At 32.8% G+C, this 12,962-nt stretch overlaps 1 protein-coding gene across 14 annotated transcripts in view; it reads left to right on the top strand.

The window, feature by feature from the left end:
• The window catches only part of Tm1 (tropomyosin 1), a 132,320-nt gene that overhangs the window by 59,242 nt on the left and 60,116 nt on the right, over positions 1–12,962 (top strand). For 8 of the 14 annotated variants that reach the window (XM_072539677.1, XM_072539676.1, XM_072539675.1 and 5 more), the window contains one exon: positions 1,256–1,389. In XM_072539677.1, the coding sequence (XP_072395778.1) occupies positions 1,256–1,389 (134 nt within the window). Of the gene's footprint in view, positions 1–1,255; positions 1,390–7,574; positions 7,693–12,962 lie in introns of all 14 variants that reach the window. The other 6 variants (XM_072539678.1, XM_072539674.1, XM_072539673.1 and 3 more) reach the window with 1 other exon arrangement.

The raw sequence follows: 12,962 nt of genomic DNA, 5'->3' as shown, positions 1-12,962 counted from the left end.
ACCTGCTAATATAAGCATGTACCTACGTTGTACCATGTTCACTCGATTTCTTCTGATTGCTGCCGTGTTCTGACATTTTAAACAGATAATTGTGGTTTCCGAATGCATTTTACATACAAATATTCTACGTAGCCCACATCTGACTGTTGTGCTAGATTTTTTTTTCTGTTCTAGTAGGTTGTTCACTTGATTTATATTTCATTATCATCCTTATCATTTTGTTCAGATTGTAATTCTTCTGAAGGACAGAGGGTCCCAGGATGAAGAAGAATATCCTGGCTTGCTAACCCGAGAGCATGGTATAGAAAGACCTCAACACAGCTATTTCGTATAGCAACCAACAAAGTCATAGCCAGAATGATCGCCAACGTTCGGAACGGACAGGCACCCTAAGAAGAAGAATGGTTGAAATGGAACTATATCTCCTTCAAGGATCTTCAGTCTGCATACATTAAGTGCAGGTCTAGATACAGGCATCATAGCCTATACCTCCCCAAAATACGGGACTTCTTCCGGCAAATGGTTCCCTTTGAGAACTCTTTATTTTTGCAAATCGTTCACCTGCTCTTGTGCAGACGCTAGAACGGTCATCTAGTGTTCGCATTTCCAATTCTCGTATCGTTTGTAAAAAGACGCTCTTTAATCGTATACATTCCATCCTATTTAAATGACTTCTTGAGAAGAGGTCCGATGGCGATTATCTTATTACTCAAATTTGATTCGTTTCAACTGTAAGATCAATAATCTGGGCATGGCGTACTTCTCTAAAAAGGACGGCTTAATTTCCAGTTAGATCCATACTCACTAGAAAAAAAATCAATGTCGCCTTACGCTGTAAGACGTACTGTCGAAACTGTTTGCTTAAGGTACAATCAACGGAAAAAAAAAGACGGAATTTCGATAGATGAAACAATTTGAGCCAAAGAAATCAACAAGGTGTACCAGTTAATTGTATCCAGTTCTGCTTATCGTTCTAGTAACACTGAACAACTTTACTACTGTTATTTCTTCTTATTTTTCATTTATCAGCAAAATAACTAATGTTGCGATAATTTTGTCCATGTTTTACTTGTATATTCCGGTGAATATACAAGTAAATAAATATATCCGGTGTCAATTACCTGAATACACCTAAAGTTAGATAGAAGAATTTTGTTTTATTAATAAAAAATAATTGTATTAATTTTGCATTTGTACCACCTTTTTTGTATATTACTCTATTCACTCTTACTAAATACATATTTCTTTGTTACAGGCTGAATCCGAAGTTGCCGCCCTCAACCGTCGTATCCAATTGTTGGAAGAAGACTTGGAACGCTCAGAAGAACGTTTAGCCACTGCCACCGCCAAATTGGCCGAAGCCTCACAGGCAGCCGATGAAAGCGAAAGGTTTGTTTCCCGATCACCTTCTCCCTATCCTACCAAAAACATCCCTTATTCATTTTTTGACGTGTTTAAAGTTTGTGCTTTCTTAGCGCACTAACATTCTTGTAGATAATATACGATGTGATCAATTAAAACTACAAATACGTTATCAGTCATTAATAGATGCGAAAACTGTCCAAAAACTTACATCGGTCAAACTGGTAGAACTTTTATCGTATAGCCGAACATAAAAGGACTTTCAATAATAGATATCCTCAAATTCTTCACATTCAAAATAAAGGCCTTAAGCTATCTTTAATAGAATCTATGGAAATCAACTATAATGACCACATAATTCTAAATGACCAACTTGAGACAAACAGTTCTCCCCTCCTCAACTTTTCAGTTAAAGACTATAAAGTCGAAACGCTTACCAAAAGTAAATCACTTGAGAGAGGCAGCCTAAACAGCTATAGTGATAAAATAATTATAATAAATTTTGTGGAAGTTTTGGAAACAAAACTTTTCAGTGTTTTATTGTTAGGTAAAATGAATTTTAATCAAGTAACAGTCGAATCCTTCACTTTTATAATATGTAAATTAATTCACCTGTTCCCAATTATTTTTGTGTTCTGTTTTTGTTGATTATTTCCGCTCATAATTTTAGTATTATTGCCTTTAATTGAAAACTTTATTAAAAATAACTGTTAACTGTTTTATTCCTAAGCTTAACTTGTATAAAGTAGTACACAAAGCTATTAAAATGTTAATTACTATTAAATACAAATTTCTATAATATAAAAAAGAAGTCAATAATATCCAACAGTCATTTTTATTCATTTATCTATTAACTATGGAACATTTTTTAAATGCTGTGTTTTCTCACTATTCTCCCATCTTTTTTGTTCGTGATTTGAAGTTTATGTAAATTTTGACTCCCTAAATATAATGATTAATTATTTGAACAAGGCAATACTTTACTTTTTCGTGTCCGGAAAACTATAATTTTTGAGCCCAGTATTGGACTGTGTTTAATTTGATAAGGTTTGACTTAGTGCGTGCTGCGCCAGCTCTTAAGCGGTTTAGCATGCGCCACGTCGACCAGTCGCTTGAAATCCCTCGTTGTGGAGTTTCTGTTACTAGGTAGCAAGCTGGTGTTTCTATCAAGACGCTAAGGGAGCGCTTTCTTAATTTGAGTGTGCCAGGATACCGTTCATGGTCAAAAAGCGGTTTTTGAAGGTTTCTTTGAAGGTCTAAATCGAAAACATCCATAGCAAAGTGTTAATTACATTACAGGCAGCTCCATGGATGAAATTTTCAACGTTTCCTCACCTTCCTGGCTAAGATACCGAAGAGCTATCACCACTTTTTATAGAAGTCTCTGTTAGACAGCAAAACTGAGTTAAACTGACTATCTACTCACCTTTTAAACGTAGTTGTTTCAACATAGATATTTCTAGTAGCGACAACACTGTAATTACCGACAAATATGTTCCCACACAAATACAATGGCATAGTATGATACTGATTTATAGGCTTTTCGCGGTCAAATATTAAGATTTGTTATAGTACATCTCTTTAAAAAAAAATTTGGCAGAAATTAGCATTTTAATGCATTTTTCGTAGTACCCGTGAAGAAGATCCATAATGATCCCGATGATCCACCTTTTCATCGGCAAAAACTTACACCATAAAATTCTCCCATGTTAACTTTCCGAGGTACACCGAGAACTGTTCGCTAATTTGGCATTCACTAGGTATGGATATTAGTAATGAAGTCTAAAATTTCGTCATAAGTTTACTAAGTTCACTCCTCTGCCCAACAGATAATCACTTGATCCATATTATATCCTTACGTTAGATAATGAGGAATGCATATCAGTCATTCGCGTACTGATTGCCTTGCACTTGTGTGTCAAATTATACCATTGCAAAACCCATGGTTTGAAACTCTTCCGCTGAAAAATGGTATCACCTATTTGCAGTTCGCAATTATAGATACGAATCAAATGTTCAAAAGCGTTCTAAAATGTTGGATTATGATTTTGTCACTGCTTAAAACTATAAAAAGAAAGGGCTGATAACTTTTATGTTTTTTTAAGGACTACCTTATTAGAACTACTCTTGAAATTAGATATTTTATATGTTTAAATCAATTTTGATTCAGCTCCCTTTTTAACTAAGATTTGTACGTGATAATGACATCATAGTTATAATTAAAATAACACGAGAAAATTGAGAATATCTGTATATACTTCTAGAATGTATATACTGTTTTTGTAGAATCTGTTTTGTAGTTTTATGTAATCACACCGTATATTAAGTAAGTTCAGGTGACATTTTTGGGATTATTCCATAATTTTTATATCGTACCAAAGAATTCCACATCACAATTTATCACTATTGTGAAATTTTCTAAGGAAATAAATGTTATTCGAGTATTTGTACACTACTTTAATATAGTAATAAATCAATAGATTAAACTATATTGATGGATATGTCATTATGATAACAGTTTACATACTTTTAAGGATCGATTATCGATATACTAAATTCCTATTCGGTCAAAATTGCTGTTTTTGTTTATTAAAATGATGGACATCTAAAATCAAGCATGTACACCTAATTGCAAGACTAATAGACGATATTATTCAAATAAATTCTTAGATTCCTATGATTACAATTGCAAAATGTCGACTTTGTGGCTCAACGGACTGACAGCGACAATACTTCGATATTTTGAATGCAACACCATCCGAATACTCTTACAGTGTCATCTTATAAACATCTTTCAAAAAGCATTTAACAGGTAGCAACGCCATTCATTGCTTTGGAATGTATAATAAAAAACGATTCAAATCGTTGTCCTAACTAAAATATACTAAACAAATGGTCTAAATTAAGGTCAGAACAACATTGATTGTATTTGTAACCATCCGTGGAAATAATACTTTTCTACATGATCGTTTCTTTTTCTATCCTCAAAACCTTAAAAAGTAAAAAGCTATTTTTGTTGACCTTGTTATAAAGACGAATTTGAAATTTAAATTCAACAATGTATTCAGAATTAAATTCCGTTATGGGAGAGTCTGTTTCGTTCGGACGTGCCGAAAATGTTTATTGTTTATTATAGAACACACGAAAATGTACTGTTTAGGAATCGTCTGTGTCTGTGTCGATTTGTCATTTCGTACTGAAACAATGATTACTACAAGATACGATTTTGGCATCTGCAAAAAAAGAACTGAAACGTCTGTTGCAAAAAAGAATTTGAACAAAATTAGTTGAAAGAAATACTTTATAATATACTAAAATCCTATTCCTAGTTTAAATTATCCATAAGATGTGGAGAACTGGATATTAAGATTAAACAGGTTTCTCAAGCTGAAACTTTTGGGAAAATTAATCTTCGATCTATATAAACTATAATACCTCTAACCTAACGTTCCACAACCGGTTTTTACAAAAATTTATGATTGATAAATGAAGTCCGGTATGACTCAAAACAACGGCTGAAAAACAAGTATTTTCTATAGATACGAGGGCTGTTCTTTTAGTTTTGTATATAACCAGAAAGACAAAAAATATATAGACAAAGATCGATACACTTTTGCATACTTTCAATCCAATTGGTAAAACAGTTATTCCAGTCTTCAATTGACACCTGCAAACTAAACCTAATTTAAATTGAAACCTTATTTGCATCGCATATAATAAATCGAAATCTGTTTCTGGACTGTAAAATCTGATAAGACGCTATGCCATTACTTCCAAGTTAGCGTGATGAGACCCGTGTGCTGTATTTTCCTATTATATACCTTGGAATTACACTGTCCAGCTATGGAGACATGGGCAAAGAAGTGGGAGATCAGGTACAAAAAGCAAATATACTGGCAGGATGCCTTAATAACACTATATGGTGAAAGAGACACATTAACACAGACGAAGTCAAGAATTTATAAAGCCAATGTAAGACCAATAATGACATGCCTCAGAAACAAGACCCGACACAACCACAACACAAAGGCTACTGGAAACGGCAGAGATGAGAGTACTGAAAAGAATTACAGGAAATACGCTGAGAGATCGAAAGAAAAGTGAAGACAGAAGAAAATGCAACGTCCAGGGTATAAATAAATGGACACAAAATAGAAAAACGAATGGAATAACCACATAAGCAGACTGGAGGAGACCTGTGTCGTCAAAATGGCAAGAGATAAGTCACCAATCGGCAGAAAAAGTATCGGATCACCGCGTGAAAGATTTAATTGCTTGATAATTTCTAAAATACAGTGTAACAAATAAATTTAAAATGGTTTGTTTGAAGTAAAATATTGAAGCAATCTTCAGAAAACAATGTGTGGTGGCGTCTATACTAATGCGACAGTGTACATGCTCGTAAATTAGAAACCTATAAAAATATTTTTTGGATTGGTCCAAACAAGAAATATTCAAAAACAACCGAATCATCTCTTGCAGTGCACACAACTCATTTTAACCTTTTATGATTTTGTAATTTATTACTACTATTAAAATTTTTTCTATACCTTTCTTTCGAGACCTTTTGTGCCAAATGTCGAGCTTTTACGACTTGTAATATAAACATTTAAAGAAACGTTGTTTTAAATTACCTCGGCTCTTTTCATGGCCGTGATACCAAAATGACATGTCCCATTACGGCCATTGTTCCATTTTTACATATTTTTTAATGACCTAAGTCCGTAATATTGTTCTGAAGCTATTTTCTTGTGTCATCTTAATACGATGTACTATTTTTGTTGGGAATTAGCCACAATTTTACTTTAAAATAAGTTATTTGGACGTTTCGATGTCCACTTCGAGAAATATTTCTCAAAATACAAAACGATTTCCGAAAATAAACTTATTTTAAAGTAAACTTGTGGCTTATTCCCAATAAAAATAGTTAAATTCTCAGATCTATGCGATCTGTTGTAGTGCCCCCTCATTTTGTTTCTTTTATGTAGATAAATCTTTCCAGAATTAATCTCTTGGTCAGTCTCTAATTTCTATATCCGATGGTTCATGACTGGAGTTCAATGTTTAATTGACTGTTCTAGATATTATTTGTAATATATTTAGTATCTATGTATGTATCTAAATTCTCATTTTTTGATGTTCAAAATCATCATTTGATTTAGAAAAAGTTGCGATAATATAAAATACTCTAAATTGCATTCATTTTACAAATTCCCAACTGTCAACAAACGCACGTGAAAGCCAAACAAGGTCGTACTGAGACGTATCATATGATTTTTTAAAATATTTACTTTTAAAACTATTAGTGTAAGGATTTCTTGAAATTTAATCATTGTGGGCAAAATTTAATGTTCCATTGAAGAAAAATGTGCTAAAATAAAATATTCATTAACTGAGAGATACATAACAAAGTGAACATTTTTGTAACAGATTATTAGTCTTTTTCCTTTTCCTGAAAATTTTATTATTTTAAAATTTACTTGAAGTGAAAAAGCACATAAACGTTTACCTGCAGGATAATTTAGCTATGTATATGCCAAATTTCATGTCAATCCAAGCGGTTCTTTACTGATTACAGCAAAAACCGTGAGTAAATGGACTAAAAAGGAAATAAAACTTTTCGAAACATCAATAAATTAAAATATTGGTTTCTCTTACCTTTATTAAAGTGATTACCGTAAGCTATTTTTACTTTTGATTAACAAATACTTTGTTATTGTATACTAAAAGTTCACTACACACTATAAAACTTAATACTCAACACTTAAACTAAACTCTAAAAAATAACACGACCAGTAAATAACTTAACAATAACTATAACATATAATACACAATATATTAACTTAAAAACCAACACGCTAAAAATACAATTTGAATTTAAACAGACTGGCAAATTTGGACATGTAAAATGAGAATCCGCCTGGCTTAAGGCAATAAATTATATTTAATAGACTCTTGACAAATGAGAGGGCGAATGTCAACACGTGCGTTTGTTTACAGTTGGGAATTTGCTGAACGAATCTACCATATCGCTATATATTCAATACAAGAATTTTGGAAAAGATCGTGGCGATTCTAAGATTAAATATAAATTTTTGTTGATGTGGATTGTGGAATTTCTTTTCGGTGATGTCACCTTAGCTTGAACTGTCTACATTTTAAACCAGTGTGTGTCTTTCCCAATAAAACAAAACTAATCTCTCCGCATATAGGATACTCAAAGCATTAGAAAACAAGACAAATATGGAAGATGACAGGGTGTCCCACTTAGAGCAGCAATTGACACAGGCCAAATTAATAGCAGAGGAAGCTGACAAAAAATACGAAGAGGTATATTCATTACCCCAGAGCTTATTAACGTTTTCGATAACGGACAGGAGAATATTTTTAATAACTAGTGAAACGTATGTCGATTAAATTGATAGACGTAAGATAAAGCTAATTATTTCATATACAGGGTGCGGCATTTGTGCGGGAAACTCCATCTACTCTTTTGTCGTAGATTCGAAAAAAAAAATATTTAGGTAAAAGTTGCAGCATAGATTGGACATAACTTTTAAAAAAATATTTTTAAATATAGAGCCCCACCCGTCTTATCAACCTGATAAAATTTTACCTAATTTTTGTTGCAATTAATGTTTTGACTTAAAAAATCAAGAATATCTCAAAAATCGAAGCAGTTAGGTATAGGAAATGCTCAATAAATAATAAAGTGTCATAAAATAACAATTTAATTACAATACTAAAATACAGGGTGTTCAATTTAAGAAAGTTCAGAAAATACTCATTTCAAGTTTCGACCATCCCTGTATACACAAATTAAATATTTTGCTGTTAATAACTTTAGATAATGGTAGGCCCTATTAGAAATCTTTTGAACATAAATGTATTTTTTGATGTTAGTTTTCTGCAATTCCACAGGGTGTTAATTTTGTTACGAAAATAATAGAAAAACGTAAATATCTTTTAAACTACCTTGTACAACACCGCAAGACTTTGTATATTGAAGAAAAAAAACGAGAACATTGACAAGAATCCAAAAATGTAAAAATATACAGAATGTTTCACTATTTCCCTTGTTTGTTCTATCCCGTCAATATGGGTGTCCCTGTAGATTTAAAAATATTTTTGGAGTATGGTCTATCTATGCTCTAACGTTTACCTAAATAATTTTTTCGTGTCTCTTACGACAAATGTGTTGCACTAATGCCGCAATATAACATTACTTTTAGAGCAAAACACTTTATGTAAATTAAAAAATATAATATGTTTGTTCGATATGAAATAAAGCCACTCCCACTTTTTAAAAATATCTCTTGCCGTTGTCGAAATGTATGCAAAAGGTTTAAATATTTACGAGTACTTGATCAATCACTCATTACATCAATTTAGTGATGTCACCTCGTTTTATTTAAACAAGGTTTTACAACGTTGTCGAATTTCAAGCTTCTGACGTATCTGTACGGCTAATTTTTTAATTTATTAAAATATTTCGAGCAATCTGTGAATGAAATATATGTAAAGTGCGGAATAATTAAAAAGTATGAGTCATGTTTGTTCGGAAAATTAACATTTTTAAAATAAACCAAGCGTTTCCGTGAAAATTTTGTTTTTTCAAACTATTTAAACTATAACATTTACAGAAATAATTCTAGAATTTCTGTGTTCTTAATTATTTAAGGAGAATTGCGTCATCATCATCACGGTGCTGCAGCCTCTTAAAGAGCTTCGACCTTTTTAAGCTTTCTGTGTCATTCTGCTCTCTCCCTTGCCTTGGTTTTCCAGTTGGAAGCACTGATCTTGTCAGCATATTGTGTTACGCCGTCTATCCACCTTAGCTTTGCTCTGCATCGTCTTATTCCCACCGGTGTGCTGTTAAAATCCTTTTTATCTTCTCGTTTGTTAGCTAAGTACTTTGATAGACCACATGATAGCACCTATTTACAATAATGATCCGCCTTTTTATCTCCCCTGCTGTGTTATTATTGGGGTCAACCGATTTACCTAGACATATGAACTCTTGTGCTTGCGTTAGTCAGCATAATTTTGGTTTTATTTTGATTTATATGTAATCCCATTCGTTCTGCTGCTGCTGCTACTAGGTTGGTAAGCGTTCAGTGGTTCTCGCCCTGAATATTGTTATAATGTCGTCGTCAGCCTAGGCTTAAATTTAGACTGATCTATTAGATATAGTTCACCTGATGTCCAAATAAGCGTCTCGAATGACTTTTTTAAGGCTATGTTAAAAGCTGACGCATCAACGAAACTATGTGTTTCAAATGGGGTTAAGGACAATTTATATATTCTTAATATTGCGACTTCTCATTTTTTTTTTCATTGTATCTTCTGTCAGTGAAGATCCGTTACCGATTGTTGCTGTAAATGAACAGTGCTTTCTATCTATTGTTAACCGTGATTAGAAATGTACCTGAAATGTAAAGAGTTGTAGTAATATCCTTTGTTTTTCTCATCTCACCCTTTCTGTCCAGTGTTGTTACAAAAAAGATATGTTGTAGTGCTTTCTCGTATTACTTAAATGCTCCAGGTCTTGGTGGGCTGTTTTTATATCAGGTGCAAAGAATTTAAATCTCAAACGTGGCCTGTAATAGATAAGGAAGGTAATCTAAAGACCGAGACTGACAAAATATTGGAAACATGGCGAAACTACTGTAGCGAACTATATAAATATAACAAGGTACCAGCAGAAAATCAGTGGCCCTCTGATTACCCTAGAGAACCTACTGTCTTACTCGGTGAAATCAAAGATGCAATTAAATCGCTAAAGAGCCATTTATCTTTGCCTGTATTCGATTATGGAAGTAGATGTTTTCGATGGTTTGTATAATATTGATTCGTATGTTTCTTTTATACAGTATCTTTATCTTCTTTCTTGATGTCATGTGTAAAACACAATCATGTCATGTGTAAAAAGTTTCCACTGTCTGTTTCTTTTTAGCTTCCTCCATTCTTCCATTAAGAGCGTAGGCGCAAAATTTCGGGCCAATGCATTCATTTTTTCGAATCCCGAGAAAACCAACAAATATTTTTGAAAAATTTAAACGCAGAATGCAAGATTACATTATTACCGAGGGCCGAAAGTCTCTTAGAATAAACAAAAAGTTTTTTTGAATGAGATATTTGAAATTAAAAATTACAGTAAATTTTTTCTTCTTTTTCACCCCTGTAACTTATTAAAATAAATATTATAGAAGTTTTCAGGGACTTTCGGCCCTCAGTAATAATGTATTCTTTCATTCTGCGTTTAAATTTTTAAAAAATACTTATTAGTTTTCTCAGGATTCGAAAAAAATGAATGCATTTAAAAAGCATTGGCCCGAAATTTTGCGCCTAAACTCTAAGTGGTTTCCGGGGTGGGGGTTTTACCGCAATTTCTTTGTTCTGATTCTCTCTATAATTTTTCATATTCGCGTTTCATTTTAAAATTGCTTCCAAAAAACTGTATTGCCAAAAGCAAATTTAGAATATAATCAAGGTTTTAGTTTTCTATATATTTTTATTCAATCTTATCTTTAACAACTGGACACTCGTACTATGCTACGTCATTCAGAGCTTTCTAATCTATAAACTGACCCTACCGGTTATAAAGATCTGTAAATCAAATTGATTGTGACATTTTTTTCCTATATTCTTTTATCCGATTAAGATATATGAAGACTGATATAGGGTTGTTTAAGTTAAGTCATGTTTGATCCCTCAGAAGTGTCGAATTTTCTTGATTTATAAAGGTCTTACATTCCTAAGGGGATTTTTGGGTAAATAATAAACATATTTCTATATACATTCTCTATAGAAATTATATAAGTACGATGTCAAGTAAACAAAAATATATGCGCAATATTTAATGCGGAATGGTATGAAAAGGTAATATTCTTTTATTATTCACGTTTTCCAACAACAAACTGTATCATCGTCTTCCGTGAAATCCGCTACATTTTCTCATCAAACCTTTTTGAAAAAAGGTTATATTTTTGTCTTTCTTCGCCGAGATTATACACGCTTTTGATACAATACAGAAGTAATTTAATCGACCATAAACATTCAATTTTGATTAGCACAACTATAGTTTGACAAATAATATACGTTCGTCGACCTTCCTTATTTATATCATTGCAAAAGTGCATATGTTTACGTATGCAAATGTGCTAATAAATTCACGTTTTTCGTCACTATACTAGAGAATTCATTTTTGTTGTATCGTGACTCATAATAACATTTTCGTAGAAGCTTACAGATTTTTACAACGTTGTAAACAGTAATTACGTACATTCAACGCTTTGAACTTTATTATTTAGTATACGTATGAGAATATTTCCTTCCATATAGCATTTAGCAGTTCCGGGAGTTCCAGCATCCAGAATATCTTAATTTTTTCTAATGCTTTTGATTCCAGGTGTTACTTATACCACTTACTTGCTGTAGTGAATAAAAAAGATGAAAATGTTTTATAATTCGGTACTTACAAAAGAACCTGTCTGTTTTACCTTGGGCCGATTCGTACTTGTCTTTTCCAAATTTGGGAATATTGGACAATCATCGGCAGATGGTGTAATAAGTTACTGGTTCATAAACAACGTGTAGATACTGATCGATACGATACGACTTGTGAGTCTTATCGAATATTAATGGTCTTATTATAAAGTAATGTCACGTAACAGCTTCTCTTCTGATTTATTTTACATCTGTGATTAAAAGAATACAATATGGTTATACAGTACCGACGTTTATGATATTTTCACCTTTTTTAGTTTTCGTATGAACTTGTTTGGTAATAAATTTCTTGAAATTCAAGACTGAAAAATATTTTCCAAGTACTGCACTAACAAATACGTATATAGTTGAGTTGTATATTTTTTATTTTGTATAGAATAGGGGCTATGTCTCTACTAATTTGGTTTTTCCTTTACTTTTTGTTGAGTACTTACTACAAATAGTACATCGGCGTTTATTAAGCTTAAGTGATTTTCTCCTAGAAAATAAAGCATGAAATCAAGCTCCTGTCTCCTCGTGTTATGTTTATTTTTCTTAATTCCATATCACCTTGATAATGGTAAGTGAAGATGAGTCTGTAAGTCAGCTCCTACGATATTTATACCACTCCAAAGCAGCTCCATTGTATTACTCCTTAATAAGGAGTATCCTACTATCCTCATCGGTATCCTGGAATCTTAACACTTGTGGCATTGCAGAAAGGTACAAGCTTCCTCAACGAGAACACTTTAATGTGGTTCTGTTGGATATATGCCAAACCAAAGACTTATTATGATAAGACTAGACTGGTCACTGACAGAACGTAGGACGTTTCATTTTCATTACCCTGGAATATCCTCTAATTCGAGTAAATGTGTACGTGCCTTCTAGTCTTCAGTGACCAGTGAGCATGCCAATATCAGATAACAACGTCCATGATATAGCAGGAATTTGGATCTGTGAGGCTCTTGGAAACGCCGTTTCAGTAACCCCAGACCCTCACTACAGATCCAGGAATCTCTTTGATAGAACCTTTCTTGGACTAACCTGTCCAATACAGAAGACCGCTCTAAAAACTCACTCGAGTCCCTAAGGCAGAATGGATGAGCCTT

Source organism: Diabrotica undecimpunctata, chromosome 8 (genome assembly GCF_040954645.1).
Source record: "Diabrotica undecimpunctata isolate CICGRU chromosome 8, icDiaUnde3, whole genome shotgun sequence".
Classification (NCBI taxonomy): Eukaryota; Metazoa; Arthropoda; class Insecta; order Coleoptera; family Chrysomelidae; genus Diabrotica; species Diabrotica undecimpunctata.
The sequence above is the reverse complement of the archived record's forward strand: the minus strand, read 5'-3'. Positions and strand labels throughout refer to the sequence as shown.